The sequence below is a fragment of the Chiroxiphia lanceolata genome, chromosome 1 (assembly GCF_009829145.1).
Source record: "Chiroxiphia lanceolata isolate bChiLan1 chromosome 1, bChiLan1.pri, whole genome shotgun sequence".
NCBI lineage: Eukaryota > Metazoa > Chordata > Aves > Passeriformes > Pipridae > Chiroxiphia > Chiroxiphia lanceolata.
Window position 1 is genome coordinate 53080259 of NC_045637.1, and position 19721 is coordinate 53099979.

At 37.8% G+C, this 19721-nt stretch overlaps 1 protein-coding gene and 1 long non-coding RNA gene across 3 annotated transcripts; one reads left to right on the top strand and one right to left on the bottom strand.

Moving 5' to 3' along the window:
• Positions 1 to 1973: 1973 nt before the first annotated feature.
• On the bottom strand, positions 1974 to 6845 carry LOC116788963. Its single transcript, XR_004357816.1, has 4 exons — positions 6264 to 6845; positions 5199 to 5333; positions 4432 to 4566; positions 1974 to 2280 (listed from the first exon to the last, which is right to left on the bottom strand). It is a non-coding gene; the product is annotated as an uncharacterized LOC116788963 (long non-coding RNA).
• A 34-nt stretch (positions 6846 to 6879) lies between these two features.
• Positions 6880 to 19120, top strand: NDUFV2 (NADH:ubiquinone oxidoreductase core subunit V2). Of its 2 annotated transcripts, none has more exons than XM_032692210.1 (8): positions 6880 to 7067; positions 8102 to 8164; positions 14009 to 14071; positions 14158 to 14274; positions 15863 to 16031; positions 17229 to 17338; positions 18056 to 18132; positions 18966 to 19120. In XM_032692210.1, exons 1-8 carry the CDS (start codon positions 6906 to 6908, stop codon positions 19057 to 19059), a joined length of 855 nt encoding a protein of 284 aa, XP_032548101.1. In that variant the 5' UTR covers positions 6880 to 6905; the 3' UTR covers positions 19060 to 19120. The 2 variants fall into 2 exon arrangements, with proteins under 2 accessions (XP_032548101.1, XP_032548094.1); XM_032692203.1 differs by having other exon boundaries at positions 6891 to 7091.
• Positions 19121 to 19721: the final 601 nt, after the last annotated feature.

A 19721-nucleotide genomic window follows, 5' to 3' on the forward strand; every position in this document is an offset into this window, starting at 1 on the left:
GCTTTGGATATAAGATAAATATAATTCCTGTGCTTATAATTATTATCCAAGGAGGTGTGAAGGTAGCTCTGAATAGGACTGCATGTTTTGATTTACATTAGGTAAAATAGATTCCTTCCCTGAGGACCCACTTTGATGCAAGGGAAAGGCTGATCTGACCTGGTGATAGCAAGAGTTATTCCAACAGAAGCATAAAGTCCTGGAAGGACTATCCAAGGTGAACAGACCAAAGATTAAAGGACAAATGAAAAACAGCTTCTGGTCACCTAGGATAGTGTCTATGTTAATAGTCAGAAGAAAAAAAAAAAAGTTACTGACTTTTTTTTCCTATTACTGTTGTAATAGACAGGATAATAGACAAGAATGGAAGAAACTTATTGTGCCCTAGGATAGCTGACAGAAAGGGACACATTTGATTTTAGACAAGACACTAATGCGTTAGAAAGTCAGTGCCCTGAAAGTCTTACTAGGCAAAGTAAAAACTACCCTTTAAACTGCATAATAATAACAACTGCATAATAATAATTTGACCAGAAGTCAAATTAATTCCTGGTAGAATTTTTTTGCCTCTAGGGAAGAAATGAAAATGTTGTCTCCTCTCATGCACAGAGTCATTGTGTTGCACTTTTTTGTTACTTTTTTTCTGTAACCTCAACCCCAAGAGGTGTAATGCATTTTAATTTCTCTTTAAGTAGGTCACTAGTTTTCCTTTTCTGCACTGCCCTCTTTCTAAAACAACTTGTAGTCTAAACCTTTATTTATTCCCTTTAGAATAGGGAGAAAAAAAAAGCTCAGCAGAAATTTCAAATCTATTTTAGCAATTCTACTGTATTCCACTTTAACCTCACCCACTCAATACCCACCAGGCTGTTCTCAAGTTCTTGCCTTTCCATCTGCTAGTCCTTCACAGAGAAGGATTTGGGGAAGAAGGCATCCCAGAAAGATTAAATCTGCATACTGCAGAAAAGAGGAAACTTGTTTTTAAAGAGCATGACAAGGCAATGCAACTTGTTACTAAAGCTGCCACCATTCTGGTCATGCAGGTTCTTTGCAAAAAGATAGTGTGTTACTGACCATCAGGAGCTTAAAAAAAACCCAGCCTAAAACTCCATCCCATGATGACCTTCTTGTATTTATCTCCACTGAAAATTACAGTCACCTCTCCTCCCACCTCCCAGAAGACTTGCAGAACTTGGTAATACAATAACCCACAAAATGTCAAAACAATAATTTACCCGGTATGAGATAGGAAAAGACCGCAGTGAGGGAGCAACAAGAATTACAGTACATGCTGGTAGTAACTGTGTGCAGGGGGATTTATCTCTGATTGCCTGAAAAGTGGAGAGAGTACACCGGTAAATTTTGAGCTTGGGACAAGCTGTAACATCACTGCTTGCATTAGCTCAGCACCCTAAAGCCCAGCTTACAAATCAAGGGCCCTGCCACAGGAACTGCTGTGTTACTTGGAGCTGGTGAAAGCAAGCAAAGCAATATTCAGACTCCCATCTCTGCCAGCACAAGATATAAGATTCACAGGCCCTGTGGGAGGAAGATATAAATAATAAATGAGCTAAATAATGAAGACTAGCTGTACCTAATTATAGTTCTAGCTGCCCTTTGGAATAAAGAAAGTTCAAAGCTGCTGCAAAAAGAGGCTGATCCCTTTTCTGAATGGTGTTTGAACTTCATAGATCATTAACATGAAAAAGTGAGGAGATGCCAATGGAAGTCACACCAGCCTTTCATAGCCTTGTTGAAGAGAAAAGCATTGTCTCTTAAAACAGTTTATTTACACATCAAAACATTCTTCAGCTTAAATTAATATTTAGCCTGAATACAGAAGCAATGTAAGAATTAAAATTAAATTGTGCAGATTATTTGGAAGACATTCTTCCTTATAGTTTTTGCTACCTGACTTGGGAGACCAATTTAGGAAAGTACCTCTTTAGGCTCTGTACTAGGGAGCGCGAGCGTCAGTTAACTACAGAAGGAGTGCAAGCTCCTAGCCTGGGCATTTGGGTATCTAATGCTAAGTATGTGGATGCATTTACCTCCTCATCCCTCTCTATTCATTGAGAAGCATTTGTTCCTTATGCCCTTCTGATGCTGCAAATCAGGGATTATTATGCCTGATCTCTAGGAACTGAATTTCTCTCAGACTAGGGAAAAAATATGGTCCCTGGAATAGGATGCCTTGCTATATAAGTTGGTGGACTTGTGTTCTTTTCCACCTCTTGATGACTTCGCGGTTCAGTATATATTTGCCTCATATTTTTCTATCTGTAAAATAAATATAATAATTCTTAATCACATTCTAAAACAGGTATTCATCTTAGGATAATAAAGTCTTAATTATATACCAACTACTGTTGTTTCATTACCAGCACAAACACCTATTGATCTGGGCACGTTTAAGTACTCATTACATATTTCCAAATAATGTGAATAGTAGAAATAAAGGGCAGCTTAAATTAGTATTCTTTCTAAACTTTAAGAGCATTTGCACTTTCATACATAATATGAAATGTACTTCCACATAAAAATGAAATTCAAACTGCTCCAGCACATTGAAACAACTGTATTTGTACAAAGTGCAAATCTAATCAAGGCAATTATAAAAATTAGGCAAATAGTAAACACCATTAGGATGTTTTTCATCATCCCTTATTCTATCAGCAAAAGAACGTTTCATATTATGGTATAGGCTTGCTCATTAGACCTCAGTAACACTACAGCAAAATCTAGGAACATAAGCAAAGTGTAGGCATGTTGAATAAAGATCGGTACATGTAAGAGGTACATGGTAAAGAAAAAACATATCATGTGTTACTAGTCTCTAGTATACAGAACAGACTATCTCACAAAGGAATGCCAGCGAGTCATCTTTGAATTTAAGCACAGATTATTTTTTTTAATTTAAATATATATCACACATCGTGTTGTATAACAAAATAATTGACTAAACCATGTATCAGTGTTTTAGTGAGCTGATATCTCAACTAATGCAAAACATCCTCTTACTTACTCTCTTATATATTATGTGATCTATATACAATATATATAATCACTTTACTGTACAAAGGATACCAAGGTTACAAGTATTTTTATCTGCATTAAGTACACAATATGGCTTGAGCCCATGTTCATTGTCATTTTCCACCATCTGCTGATACCTGCTGCCATTTGCTATTGTAGAGGAAGTTCTTTCTGTGGTGGCAGTAAATATCCATTCTAATATTTACAGTTCTCATGTGAGTGTGTTAAACAAGCAGGCACTTCATTGCCTGCTTTGTCTCTGCTTCGCTTACAGAAACAGGTCTCAGATCATACTTTACACTAATTCTGCTCTTAGCACATATCATTTTCTTAATAGTTAAATCTAATCTATCACAAGCATAACAACAATTTTTCATCTGAAACACTCCTGGGTATACAAGCCAGTTTTTTGTACGGTGTTGCAATGTAAAGATTGCAACTGAGAATGTTTTGTTTTCCAATGTTTATGTCTTAATATGATCCCTTGTGTTTGTCCCGTGTTTTCACGCTTCCTAAAATAGATGACTGTACTATTTAAATTCAAATATACTTAGGTATAACACTGAGGTTTGAGAAAGAGCTTAACAGCCTTTTATTTTTCTCTTTTACATCACTGACAGCAGAGCTGATTGAAGGTGTTTTAATGGGATAAGAAGCCTATGATACCATTTAGTAGTATTTATGTTCTCTCGAAATGACCTGTTTTCAAAAGAATATCTTCAAACGCCTTGCCAACATTCACAGTCTCTACACTGCAAATGACTTACTATTTTATTACTTTATATTAGAGCACATATTTGTGGATGCCCCAGCCCTGGAAGTGTTTAAAGCCAGGTTGGATGGGGCTCTGAGCAACCTGGTCTAGTGAAAGGTGTCCCTGGTCATTGCAGGGGGGTTGGAACTGGATGATCTTTAAGGTCTCTTCCAACCCAGACCATATGACTCTACGATCATAAAATAACCAAAATTGAATGTTTTCAAGTGTGACTAGTTAGCATTACTTGTAGTGCTATGGCTGGAGTTACTACTTTTGAATGTCAGAAAACATACAGTGAATGTCTATACATGAATAATGGATTGAAGACTAATGAAAGCTTTGTTTATTTTTGTATTTCAAGATGAAGAGTAATGTAACAGTCATTAAATATCCCTAGTATTATTTCCATTTAAATTAAAAGCCTGAAAGCAATTATTTGGCATTACAGTGCATACTAATGAAGAAATCCAACAATACAGGAAATAATTATTTGATTGCAAGAATAATTGCCTAGACTACATTTGCAGAAGATAATAGATTTATCTCTCTCTCTCTTTCTAGTCCATGGAATTAGAGCTTGTAAGGCTCCTGGGACAGGGTGCAAGGTTACAGAGACAGGTGGTCTGGCCACTTCTCACCTGTCCTGGCACACCTGTCCCACTGGAGACATTGGTACAAGTATATAATCTGCTGCATTTTCAAATCCTTGTCAAAAGAGTAAACACAAGGAATCTTGTTCTCCTTAATGCAGCTTCCGTTATCGATGGGTCACACTGGAAAAGGAATTGTCTGAAATCATTTGGGCGCAGGACTTTGGCACTTCCGTGCAAATAGTATGCAGAATGCAAAAAAGTAATGGGCCACCCTTCAGATCACTGCAGATACTGAACTACCATCCAAGGCCACACTGCCTTTTTTTAGCATTGTCATCTGATTTTAAATTACAAAATAGACTGATTTTAAATTACAAAATGATTCCAAATGGGTTTTTTTTGCTTGTCTAGTAACACATCTATGAAGTGCAACTGAAAAACACATATTGGGCTAACATATAATTAATAAATTACGGTGATTATCTATTTCATAGTATAAAAATGAATGTTTATTAATTTATCTGCGCGGCAACAGTCCCTGAATCTAATCATACATGGCCTCTGCTATTCTTAGACTGTATGCCTAGGGCAGATTCTCATCAGGATACAAAAATTTAGCTTAGCAACGGAATCAGTAATCTGTGCTTGAACATTGCTGCACCATTATACTTGCTCTGCTTTGGGCAGCCAGTAAAGTGTTTTAAGAATTCATCTCAAGGAAGCACACAAGTAGAGAAATTAGGTTTATAACCAGGTAAACACTTAGTCAAAACAAATCAATGAAAATATCAGATACCGGTAGCAGCACTTACATTTACAAATGCTGATAGTGTGTCTCAGCATTGAGGAAATGAAGAATAAGGAACAGGAAGACAACCACTGACTACAGCGAACCCAAATGTAGAGGGCAGTAATCTAACCAGAGCTAGTACCACATCCTGCCTGACCTGTGCAAATGAAAAGTATTCTGTTAAAAGGACGTTAATCACAGTAACAGCTGCCAAATAATACATGCACATATATACATACACCTGTATGTATATATGCAATTATCTGAAAGAGTAATAAGTATCCTAAAACGTTCTTATATGTGCACTGCTTATTGTTTTGGGCTTTGTCTAGAGCTACCTGTTGTGATGCACCATGGCACTTCTCTCACCATATGCACGGGTTTCTTTACAGGAGCCTTCCAGGTGTAACTACATAGGCATGGGCACTGTGGCTCTGTCCAACCTGGCCTTTTGTCCCAACAAGTGCCCTGATAGAACATTTTATCAGTACAAATTCATCATATAACGATGAAATCTTTTACATAAAATTCTGTTTATGCTAGTTTAGTTAATCCTACCTTCTTGAATGTTTATACAAAGGAAAAAAAGGGTCTTTCGAAATAAGTAAGTAGATGAAAAAATAAGTTAACATTGTGGGTAAAGGAAAACATTGTAAGGAAAGATGAAGTTTTGTTCTACCATGTACTCATAGTGTCAGCTAGCAAATCATCACAGTTTTTGTAGAAGTAAAATAAACATGGATAGATTTTCACTGTACCTTGCATGAAATTAATAAGGCTGCACCCCTGAGAGCCAGGGTAGATGAGAGGATGGGGAGTGCAGGGGAGATTCCTCCTTGGAGAGAAGTAGAATATGGTAAGAGATGTTGGAACATCAGGTGATGATTTGCCAATCTGCAATGCTGAGTACTCATTGATATAAAATACTTCCTTCTTAGCTGTTATTTGAAAAATGTGAATTTATTTCGCAGCGAAAAGCGTACATTTGCACTCATCACAAAACCTGAACAGTAAGGGGTCTGAACAAGGATGGACCTGCAAATGATGTTCCTAACATATTGCATCCAAGGAAGAGCCTGTTACTTACATTTGCTCCAGTTCCAGCATTATTTGAATTACACACATGAGAATCTCACTGTGCTGGAAAAGACCTCTGATCATCGAGTCCAACCTATGACCAAACACCACTCTGTCAACTAGACCATGGCACTAAGTGCCACATCCAGTCTTTCCTTAAACACCTGCAGGGACAGTGACTCCACCACCCCCCTGGACAGCTTGTTGCAACGCCTAATCGCCCTTTCTGTGAAGAAATTCCTCCTAATGTGCAACCTAAACCTCCCCCGTCACAGTTTGAGGCTCTGTTCTCTCATCCTGTTGCTTGCTGCCTGGTAAAAGAGACCGAGCCCCCCCTGCCTACAACCTTTCAGGAAGCTGCAGAGAGCAGTAAGGTCACCCCTGAGCCATTCTCTGAATGTTTGTCCGAGGCCAAAACCACAATCCAATGTTTATTCCCGTTTTGCCTGATCGAAGGAGGACAAAACACAGGCGCCAGCAGTTCAACCATTAAACATCCCGTTACACCCCAGTCAACCACTGGGTACAAACAGGAGGAAAAGGCAGGCCGGGAACACCGCGGGCAGCAGAAGGACGGGACATTCAGGACGGGACATTCCGGAGAGCCTCTCCCCCCGGAGCGGGCAGGCGCTGTGCCGCGGCGCGCCGGCGCATGCGCGGTGCGGGTCTCCTTGGCGCTGCAGGAGGGCGAGCTGCAGGCCTTCAAGGAGAGAGATCGGGACGAGGAGAAGGAGCGGGGATCGCCGCTGCCGCCGCCGCCGCCGCCGCCGCCATGTTCCTGTGCGCTCCCCTGCGCGCCGCGGCCGCACGCTCGGTAAGGGAGGCCCTGCCCGCAGAGGTGGGGGAAGCCGAGGGAGAGGAGGGAGGGAGGCCGGCCGGCCGCGGCGAGGGGTTGGGAGTGGGGGCTTGGCGGGGTAAGTCGGTGCCTGAAGTCCAAGCCGAAGTACCACGGACTCTTCTGAAAGAGCAGCCTGATCAGCTCAGTCTTCTTAGCAGCGGATCATGTAGTTTCACCTGCAGCGTAGTTTCACAGGATGGCTGCGGTCTTTCCCTGTCATGTGACTTCTCCCATTCCTGGAAGTGCTCAAGGCCCTGTTGGATGAGGCTCTGATCAGCCTGGTCTAGTGAGAGGTGTCCCTGCGCACGGCAGAGGGGTTGGAACTGGATCATCATTAAGATCCCTTCCAGCCCAAACTATTCTGTGATTCTGTGGTTCTACTTTAACACATCTCAACATTGCTCTAGAATTCAGTATAATTTAATATAAAATTAAATTTGTTATAGAATGATTACTTATGACAAGATACTATTATCGAATTACCTTAGAAATACCAGCCAGAAACTTTGATGACAGTGAGTACAGAGAATAGCTGAACAGAACTTGTGTATGAGTCTATGTTCTGTTGACATTTCAGGTTTGTGTTTGCATTTGTCCTCTTATGCCTGATCCCAGTGCTCGGTTCAATAAAGGCTGAAGAAGCATGTAAATGGTTACTGGAGAAGAACCTCAGTAGTAATGATGGTTTTTGCAAATTTTAAAGTGATATAAAGTAACAAATTGGAAATTCCTCATGAAATGTTTGATGAGAAGTTGTGTTCAAGGCACTTAAGTTAAACAGTGGTGAAATTAAATCCTTTAATTTCTACATTCGTTCAATTGGCCAAGGGGGGAGTCAAGAGACTTGCTCTCTTAATAATACAGGAGAGCCCTTAATAGTCTCTTCTAGACTCAGTTTAAATTATTAGTGATGGAAGTGGAATTAATGGTTTACAGTTAGAGTAGAAATCAGACTGGTTCTGAAAGCAGTGTGTGAATTATTAACTATCAACACTGTATTTTGTTTGTAGGTAAGACAGGTCCGATACCTGCACAGAACAGCAGCACAAAATGCCACTGGAGCATTATTTGTGGTAAGTGATCTGCCTTGCTGTAAGGGGGATGTGTCAGGGGAGTTTGGTATGTGCGTTTTCTAATCTCCCTAAAAGCTTCTGGTTGTCACAACTTTGCCTTAGAAACCTGCTGGCATTTACAAAAAAGTGTTTTATTCAGTAGAACTTTTTATTAGAGTTGTGATGGAGTATTATCAAAGGGCTTTATTTTAGGTTTTGGCCTTTTTGGCCTTTCCTTATATAGTGAAAACTCTCAGTATATGATTGCAGATGAGAGTTTGCTTAGACTTTATTTCATTATAAACCTGTTCTTGTTTCCTTTATTTATTGCAGTTAATTGAGTTTGTAATTGAGGCTCATTAAACTTTTTGCAGGTGCAGTTTCTTGATTTCTGAAAATTGCTGCAGAATCACACTGAGGCTCAGATCTTAGCCCTGTTTACAGGAGTTGAAAAGTGCCTTGTTCATGTTATATATGATATAGTGTGTTGCACAATGACTCATAATTGAGGTCATTAGGCATTATCAAGATATGTATAAATAGTAATAGTGATTACAAAAAATAAAAAGTCCTCAAATTTAAGTGTGTAAAGCGCTGTGTTGTCTGTCTACCTCTGAAAAGAACATGAAGCATCTCAAGAGAGGTGTATTCTGTCCCATTCTATTCCATTCAGAGCTTTAGCTGGTCTGCAGTTTAACAACTGAATAATTTGGCATTTTCCCAACACTTGATAGAAATCAACCCTTTACTAGAGAGTTGACCACTGTTGAAAACAGGTGCTCAAGCATTTTTGGACAGATTGTTGTTGTTGCCCTTGCCTTTCTGCAGCTGTCTCTACAGCTTTAATCATAAAATGAAATTAATGGCATTACAGTATGTGTTTTGTATACTTTTCCAGAAATCTGAGCAGGCATTGATGATTAATGGAGTGAGAGCTAGCATTCAAGGAATAGAGGAAACGTTGTAGGCTGGCAGTTTAGGAAACTTCAAGTGTAGTTGGAGATGGGTGAAGACAGGCAAAAAGTGTCTTTGGGCACCCTAATGGATGTTGATGCCTGACATACGAAGCTATATAGCTTTGTAAATTCTCCAGGAATTTTTCAAGATTTATGTAACTGTTTAAATTATTTGCTGCAGGGAGGAGCCTGGAAACAGAGAAAGAGAAGTAGAAAAGTTGAGTGTTTTGCAGCTGTTTATTTAATGGCACCATTGATGAATATTATTCTGCAATGGAATTTTTGCTAGAGGACCATAGGAAATACTTTCTGTGGCCCATTTTTGTTGGTTTGTTTGGGGTGGGTTTTTTTTGGTTGTTGGTTTTTAATAGGGTAATATTTGTTCTTCCGTGAAGTAAAAGGCAGTGAGAAGACAACAGTTGGGTGCCATTGTGTGTGTGTAATTGTTTGCCCTAAGTAAATTTCAGGTGTTATTTAAAACAGCAAATTTCAAGGGAAACTTGTCCTGCTGGTTTAAGCTGAAGGCATTATTTTAATCAACACCAGGTGATTATATGCAGTTAGAAAATGGGACTTCCCCCCCCCATTTCTCTAGAGGTGAAAAAAAATTGAGAAAAGTCTTATTTTCCTGGAATAATATAAGCCAATGAAGTGTCAAAAGTTGTTAAAAACTGCTTGTAGGTGAATAGTGGGCTTACCTGAGAGTAAGTCTAACCTGTGGTCTTCTTTGTATGTCAGTTTATACACAAATGTCTTGGTTTTGTTTTGCAAAGCATATCGGTGCTTCTTGTTGCACTTTCCACATATAAAATCCATATGCAAGGAAGGGAGATGCATGCAGCGTATTTGTTTTATAACAGCAGAGGACAGGTTGGCAGGGGACCTCATTGTCATTACATGTAGTATTAAAAAGTATTTCTGTTTTCTATGCCTATGCATCCCTTTGCAGACATGGTACATGTTACCAGAAACACACAGAAATAAGAGAACTTTTACTGAAATGCCTTTTTATTCTGAAACATCCAAGAAGAGCTTTTCTCTCAACCATTAAACTCAATCAGGTGCCATCACAGGCAGCTAGATTGTACTTCCAATGAGAGTATATCAAGTTTAAAACTAGGTAGATTGTTTGCCAATTGTAATGTAAAAGTGATGCTCCAAATCTGTCATTTCTGACTAGGGAAGGCCCAATTCCAGAGAGATATTTATTAGAATTACCTTTCTCTGTTGAAATATAATTTATTGTAATTTATTACAATTTCTTTGTTGAAACATGCACTCTTTTTGACTTTTACCTGTCTTTAGCCTCCTTAGCAGCTAAAACTTAGCTGTTCTGTTTTGTGGTTTTCAACACATGGACTGAATTTCCTTAACACATCAATTGCCCTGATGTGGTCTTTGTAACAGGGGCTTCAGCACAGGAGGTTAAAGAACTGCTCTACGTTTTTTTAGTTACTTGTGACAATGGTCAGTGAAATACTTGGGTTTGAAAGCACTTAGGTTTATATCTTGAGTTGTGCTGGAATGTTGAATGTAGGGTACTTTCCCTTTAGAGGAGAAGTAATACATTTCTTTTCAGTGCTCATTTGATATGGATTCTTAACAGGTTGCTGCCCTAAACATCTTCTCCCCTGCAGAACACACAATTGTCTCATTTTGGTTTCCCGTGCTTTGGACTGGTGTTTTACCACAGGGCATAGATCAAGTTTCAGGCCAATTTTTTTGCTGTATTCTAATTATTCTATTTTAATTTTTCAGTGCTCTTTAATACTTTTCTATTAAGAAAGAAAGGTGATTAGATCAATGAAAAAAAAAAAAAATGGCCCAGGTTGGTGTAGCAAAAAGAATGTGAGATGACCATTCAGCAGCCTCAGTGCCTTCCATGGGAAAATACTGGCATCCATGGATTGGGTTGGCCTTTGCAGTGCAGGTGTTCACACTTAAGTAGGTTAGGCTGAATGCTGCACTACAGATGTGATACAGTCAAGATATGAACAGAATGAAAACATTGTGTAAGACTTTGGGAAATTGGGGAGTATGAGACAAGACTCAAAAAAATGCATGGATAGTGCTTGACCTTTCTTTTCAACAAATTACTGTAGTTGGTAAAGACATAACGGTACTCAGTTTGTGTGTGGAGGAAGCCTTAGTATATGGGTTTCTTTTCATAACCATCTCTTATATGAGGAAAGAATGAGAGACCTGGGATTCTTTGAGAAGATTTTGGGGGGTGGGGGAGGGAGGGATCTTATCAATGTCTATATATACCTGAAGGGAGGGTGCAAAGACAATGGAGCCGGGCTCTTCTCAGTGGTGTCCAGTGACAGGGCCAGAGGCAATGGCCTCAGAGAACATCAGGAAATGCTTTTCAGTCTGAGGGTGATGAAATACTGGCATGGGTCGCCCAGAGAGGTTGTGGAGTCTCTCTATTCTTGGATATATTCAGAAGAAGCCACCTGGACAGTCCTGGGCCAGCAGCTCTGTGTGTCCCTGCTTGAGCAGGGGGGTTTGGCCTAGGTGACTTCCAGAGGTCCCTTCCAACTTCAACCACTCTGTGATTTAACATAGTAATTCTTTCCCATACTGTGTCCTCATTTCTGATCTTGTTCTCCAGAATCTTTATTGTAAAAAAAGGTGGAGATGCACCTCTGTCTTGTAGGAGCAAATAAGTGTATGCAAGTCTCAGATAAATGGTGCATTGTCAGACAAGTGTAAGACTAGGGAAGATATAATACATTTCTAAATGCTCAGGAGGCCTAGAACTGTGTAAGCTCTCGATCAAAACTATTGAACTCTCCGTGGCACAGAATTACATCAAGCCCTTTCAGGAAAATTGAAGACATAAAAGGTGGCATGATCTTATTTAGTGCTTACCCCTGCTGTAGCCTTTACAATATATCGTGGAACCTCGGTACAGCTGTATCTGTAGCTTCCAATATAAAGTCTTTATTATTCTTCTACACATGTAGGGCATTTAAGGATACCAGTTTAGAGATGATACATTGAAAAGAACAGCTGCTCTAGACAAAGAGAGAGATTTTAATAAATCAAATATACTTATTTGCAAAAGAAATTGAGATGAAGTACAATTGTAAGTATCAAATAGCTATGGAAGGCAAAATAATATCAGTCTGAAATAAAATAAGCATGCAGATTTGAGAAGAAAAGGTTAAGTTATGGAAATACTTACCATGAATCATGGGTTTGACCTGTGCAGCTAAGACATAAAAAGGTCTATAAGGGAAAAAAATAGAAGTTGCACAGTAATTCCAATAATTTTTTCCTCCATCAGCCTTTTTTTGAGAACTTTGACTAAAATTGGTAGAAGACCCTCACCAACACTACATACAAGTTGTCAAATTGTTTATCTGGAAGTGTCAGTCTGAAATGGTAGCAATTGTGTTCCTAAAAGCTGTTTTATGTTATCTTGTAAACTACACAATAAGCAATAATACATACCTAATAAAATATTAGTGTATTCAAAGGGTATCAGCTGTCTTTCTGTAATTCCTTTTATTAGGGGAAAGTCATCCTTGGTGGAGCAGTATGTATCAACTGTAGTTTCTGTATTTGACTTGAAACTGTGGTGAGCCTACATGCTTTCAAATTGATGGTGGCAGTAGAACTGTCTACTTTGGGATATAGACAGGATAAACAAAAGTAATCTGTGGCTAGACCAGCAGATATAACTGAAATATTTGCCCTTTCAATATTTCCATATTAAATTTTGTAAATCCAAGAATAGCAATGGACATACATGTTCTAAGATCTCCACTGATGATGGTCTTTCAATATGTGAGTATCATGTAATGTTAAGATTTTTCATTCAGTCCTTTGCTGCTCAATAAGAAGAGTGCAGTGTGGCAACTGCAAAATCATCTTCAGTTACTGGAGGACGTGATCAAAGGGAAAGTCAGCAGAGGGGGCTTCTTTCTTCTAAATATACTTTTAGAGGTTTTATTATTAGCTGGTTGTGGATAACTTCTAACATGAAGCCTCAAATATAGCTTGCATTTCCCCCCCAACTTCCCACTTACCATGAAACTTTCTCAGTTTCAAAATTGTGTAAAGTTCAGAATTAAATTTAACTACAGGTATTTAAAGGAAACCATAACAAGCTGCTTAGAGACATATGAAAATTTTGTGCAGAAAGGTTTTCTGGTGAATAAGGATTTTCATCAGAACTAAGGTTTTATTACAGGAAAATGTATTTTTCTTCAAAACTTCCAAATTTGTATTTTCTGAAAATAGAAGAACTAATTTCAATTTAATGTTTCCCTAGAAGACTACCTTAAAAATAATACGATAGAATACCTTATTTTGGAAATACTAATTCAAAATTCTGCTTTTTCTATTATGATTCAGAATAATATATAAAATTAAAGTTTCAAAATCATTACAAACCAAAAGAATGTTTAAATGGATTAATAATGTGTGTTCAAATGCGCAGATGTTTTAGTTATATAGCAAGCTTCTTGGTAAATTTTGAAGTTTGTAAAATTAATGTTTCATAGTAAAAGGAGAAATGGGCTGGTTTTTTTTTTTAGTTTCTTGTTTGTTAAGGTATTACCCAGAGGACTCTTTAAGTTTGAACATAATTGCCAAATTGTATTATCAGTGTTAAAGTGTATTTTAATAACAACACCGTATTTCTCAAGAAATAATTTTTAATAGGAAATAACATGAATAAGTAATGATTTTTGAGTAATGACTTTATCAATATTTTTATAACTTTCTAAAATACATTTAATCATTTGAGTAGTATGAAATCTTTGTCTGGAATATATCATTTTTACTTAAGCAACTCAACTGTAACTGTCTAATGAGATGTTTTACAACAGTAAATATGTCCTGAATACTTTCCTGAGAACCTATTTTTATATGCCTTTTTTTTTTTCCCCCCCTGAAGCACAGAGATAGTCCTGAAAATAATCCAGATACTCCATTTGAGTTCACACCTGAAAACCAAAAGGTAATGCAGACAAAAAAAAGGTTAAATATACAGACTTTGTCTTTTGATCAATACTGATTTGTTTTCCTTCTTTACCTTTTAAAAAGCGAATAGAAGCGATCATAAAAAACTACCCAGAGGGACACAAGTCTGCAGCTGTCATGGCAGTACTGGATTTGGCCCAAAGACAGCATGGATGGTTGCCCATATCAGCTATGAACAAGGTATTTAGTAGTTAATTATGTTTGAAGCATCATCTTACTGTTTTCTTTAAATATCTTACTAGAATATTAACTTTTATTTATCGAAGCATATTAACGTGGGAATTGACATGTGGCACAGAACTGTGAGAATTCCCTACAAGACTGCATTTTTAAAAATAAAAGGGAAAACTAATGCAGAAAACTCGGGGCTCTGTTGTTTACATAATATTAGCCCATTGCGAGAAACTACAGACAAAAATTACATGAGCCCTAGTCAGGTAGGCTCTTTTCCCAGAATCTTCCTGGAAGGAGGAACAGAAGCTTCAAAGATTTTGTTCTTTGAATTTGGGGAAAGAAAAAAAAAGATAATGGTGGTGGGGTTTTTCTCCTCCTGGATTAGTGGCACTGCACACATTGCCTGGATTGTACTTAATCTGTAGGTCTGTAAAGAGACCTAAATCTCTGGGTCTCTACAGAGCAGCATTAGTGTACTAGATGTAAGGAGTATTGTGTAAATGCCTCATAGCAAGTGCCTGGAAGACTTATCACATTATTTATTAAAATTGTTTCAAAATAAGCAGGGAAGCAACTACACTGCTCCAAAGTGAGAGGTTGCATGACAGTAACAAAATACCAAGAAAAAAAATCTTTTATATTCATACAAATAAACCCATTGTATTTTATGTTACAATCTGGCATATCATCAGTTTTAAAGTGAAAACATTTAAAGTCAGTCAAGATAGCTAAGTGAGGATTGTTACAGAAATCACTGAAGGAGTTAAATGCGCATTTAAAGAAGAGAAACTCGTGTTTCTACAGCGTAACATAAAAGCCTCAAATCTCCATTAATGCTGTCAAAGTATTTTTGTTTACTTAAGTTTCAGATTGATTTTATGTTTAGAAGGATCTTAAGCCTTTTAAGTGAACAGATTTTTTCCATGATTTGTTGTTTGCATGCTATAGAAACTGGAACATAAACCAGTTACACTATTGAAACCAGAGCCAGTTCTCAACTTGAGCAGTTTGCCAGAGTTCCAGGTTAATGAGGTCAGGGATACTTGCAGAACTTGCTGTGTGGAGATCATGCTTCACTCCCTATTTATTAGCTGTGACACCAGTCTGCATATGTAGCCATGGTGTGTCCCAGAACCTGAGGGAGACGTGTTCTGTAAGATTAGGTGAGTGTGGTACCAGCCTATAAGTATTCCCTTACCAAAAGGTTAATGTGGGCAGACTGGTACAAATTTGTTCATTCACACAGCAGAAGTGCAGTGTGAGCTGGAGCTGGCATTGCAAGCTGAAACCCAGCTGACTCCTCGCATCTGCCTGTGTGACACTAGGTGCTGGAGGGGAGTTGACTCCAGCTCCTTGCTGTTCTAATCTATGGCTTAGTGGAGTTTGTGCTCAAGCACGGTGATACAAGTCAGAGTAACTGATGTGTCTGGTCTTGGCACTTGGAATACATTTGTGCTGTGATACCCACCCCCTCACTCTTATTTATCCATTACTGCAAACAGAGGACAGGTGACTGTATTGAAATGGTTTTATAAATGCCTTTACTGCTGCCCTGTCAGAGTTCAATATTGCGTCTGTTTTCCCTGTGTTACAGGTTGCTGAAGTTTTGGAAATGCCTCCCATGAGAGTGTATGAAGTAGCAACCTTCTATACCATGTACAATCGCAAACCTGTTGGGAAATACCATATTCAGGTCTGCACTACCACACCGTGCATGCTGCGGGACTCTGACAGTATTTTAGAAGCCATTAAGAAGAAACTTGGTATGACACAAATTTGTAATACGTTTTTTTTACCTTTGGTTAATGATACTGAAGTAAAATTCTTCACATGGGAAAGAAAAACTGGCCCTGTTCAACTTAATAATGTTCACATGGGCCCACCTCTCTAGCCTGTCAGGGTCCCTCTGGATGGCAAACATGATGTTAACATAACTTAGGAATTCTCCATGGAAAAAGTCAATTGAGAATGCTGCATCATATGGTATGTAAGGAGTACTCCTTGGTTTTGTGTGTGGGTTGGGTTTTTTCCTCCTTTTTGCATGGTTATGGGGAGAAAGAGAGGGTAAGATCAGCAACTTAACAACTCTTCTCTTCTATGAAGTCAAAAGCTGTGCTTGCGTTTCCCAAGAAGCAGTGGTAAGAGCTGCAGAACAGCTGCTGATTATCTTGCATTTCATATTGTCTGAAAAAGGCATATTTAGATGAAATTTGTCTTAATTTGTTACTGCAGAGATAGCTTAATTTCAACTGAAACTCTTAAAGCAGTAAGGATGATTCTGTAGCTTTTGCAGAGACAGAGGCCTTACTTAGACTTTTATTATTTATTCCCCCCTTCCTTCTAAGACCTGGAGGAAAACTGCTTTTCAGCATTCAGGGTTCCATGAGTATTTTGTAGAGATCAGACTCTGTTACTTTGACTAACGTGCCTTTGGGGAAAGTCTGCTTCTGTAGCAGTGGAATAATGTCATGGAAGCTAGGTATGTGTACAGTGTTGTTCAGTAAATAATCCTTTGTGTATAAACTTAGAAGTTGTTTATGAACTTGCAGCTAGCGATGTTAACGCTTGGATTGTGTTAATTTGGGAATTTAATACTCAACACTGTATATTAACATTTCCTACCAGCACATGAAAGCTCTGTTTCCCTATTTTACCATTCTGTTGTATTACTGAAAATGTTCCTGAGAAGATCTGTTTCTTAGAATTGTCATTTCATGGTTATTTCTCAATGAATTACACCTGTAAATGAGGTTTCAAAAATGTATCTGAAAACTCACTTCATATTTTATCAGCATCTTCTGTTCAAGGGAAACATTTCGACTCATTTAAGAGGGTTTAACTGTGCAAATGCTTGTAAGGCCAAAATACAAGTAATGCAATGTCTGTGGAGTACTTAGATTCATGCTTTATTCCTCTTGTACAATAACCACTGTTGAGCCTAATATTGTTTACTGGTTTAGGTATAAAGGTTGGGGAAACAACACCTGATAAACTCTTCACGCTGATAGAAGTGGAATGTTTAGGTGCGTGTGTAAATGCACCAATGGTACAAATAAATGACAATTACTATGTAAGTACTAAATTCCTTTTTAAAAGATTAAATTTCCTTTATGGTTACCTGTATTTTCAGTTTTTCCAGATTCTGAAGTTTTAGTCAGTTTTCAAATTCCTATTGGCAGGGACCTCTTATAATGTAGAGCATATTTTAGTTTCGTGGCCTCTTCCTAGAACACTTCATCTGTATGGAGTGTATCATTGTATTTTGCATTTTTGTGATAGTGGTCTGCCTATAAATCTGGAATTTTTAAATAGGTAGGTTTTGGATAAGCTTTTAGAAGCACTTGAAAGCAGCAGTCTGTTGGAAAGCATGGATTAGTTTAAGAAGTGTTCTCTTGAACTGTACTCACAATTTTTTGGGTCACAGCTGGCAGCATTCTGCACTTATGTGCAGTGCCATGTGTATAGTGGGTAAGCAGAGATCCAAGAAGGAAGCTGAAAATGCAAATCCTTGTTGTACATGGCCAGCATCACCATTGTTAGTTTTAACATAATTTCTGCAACTATATAGAAGCAAAAAATTTTAACATTAAAATGACAGTAGGCTTTTTAATTTTCCTAATTCTTTAAACAAGTATGTGTGTTAATGAATAGGATCAAAATTATCTACTCTCTTAGGTCATACCTAAGAGAATCACTAATCTGATGAATTTTGAGTTCTGCAATTAGCACAATTGCTGACTCTTCCAGTTTTTTAAAGATTTAGGGCTTTTTTTTTTTTTTTTTACAGGAAGATTTGACACCCAAAGATATTGAAGACATAATTGATGAGCTAAAGGCTGGAAAAGTTCCCAAGCCAGGCCCAAGGTATGCTATACTTGTATAATACTACCTTCTTGAAGGCTGATCCTTCTGAGAAACTGAGTTACTATTGCAGTGATTTGAGTTCACCACCTACAGCTAAAAAGCATTAATTTACTGAACAGAACTGCATGCATTCAAAGCCAATATGAACTGGGAAGAACCGAGAATTTACATGTTCTTGATGACTGACCAGAAGAGCATGAAATGTGAAAGTATCAATTCTGATTTGTCTTAGTACTTCTTAGGTGACTGTCACCTGTTGGATATGTTGTCTAGATCATTTTAACCAACAGATGTGTGTTGGTTGGTTCATTGTATTGTTTTTTTCAGTTTCTGAGAAAACACAAAAGATTGGAGGTTTGCAAAAGGGTTATTACTGCTGAACTTATCTTTTATTTCCACTGTTCTTTTTTAGCCCAACTACATGTTTGTGTCAATGGACGAATTAATTTGTCTTGGGTGTTGTTACCTATTCCTATTGTTTCTAGAAAGATTTATTTATTTATTTATTTATTTAAATGCAAGAACGATAATCCTAGAACAGTTAGTTTCAAAAAACACAGGGAAGCATCTGTAACAAAAATAGGACTGGTAAAATTGGATGCTGCCTGGCCAACCTATAAATAAATATAAAACTAGTGGTCCTATCTTGTATTTCAGTTATGGAACTATTTGAATTTGAAACCCTTTTAAGAGTTTGAAGGATGAATGAAAAGAACAAAAAAATTAGTGGTTTCAGCCTTAAATGAGATTTGTAACTGTGTTCTACCCAGTGACCAACAGAAGCTGACATTGTAACAATACCAGCAATGAGTAAAACTGCTTTCATTTTTCAGGAGTGGACGTTTTTCTTGTGAGCCGGCTGGTGGCCTTACTTCTCTCACTGAACCACCCAAAGGACCAGGCTTTGGAGTTCGAGCTGACCTCTGAGCATTTCTGTAATATAAGATGAACTGTCTGAAAATAATAAAGTATCTGTAATCTAAGTAAATTATGTACACAGTTTGTTTTCTTTAAAAAAAAAAAGTAACAGCAATTAGAATATCGAATTTACCAAGGTTTTAACTACTGCAAAGCTTAATCATAATTCCAGATTATAAGAAAAGTGGTTCTGTAGACTGTAAAGTGACTCATTGAACGAGTCTACTTATGATCACTGAGAGGTCAAAGTTGCATTTTTTGATCTGTCCATGAAAATTCTTTCAACTTTTTATAAGGTTCTTGGAAGAAACAACAAAACTCACTAAATTGCAATTCTGGCAAATGCACAAGGAACCAAACTGAAAGGAGATTATCTGACAAAACTTCATCATATTATTTTTATTTCCACTTTATAAACAAACACATACAAACAGGAAAGGTTATCTGAGCAGTATTGTGTTTAAAAAAAAAATATGGCAGGTTCAGTAAAAAGTGATTCTTCTTGATCTTAAGCACCATACAGTCACCAGAAAAGATGTGAAAATTCTTTTTATCATGTTACCGAAAAACCTCTCCAAATAGCAGTAGTACTCTACTGAAAGAATGAACAGCAACAAGAAGCAACTTCCCCTACAAGTTTATTCAGTAGAGACGAGGTAAGCAGCTGAGGG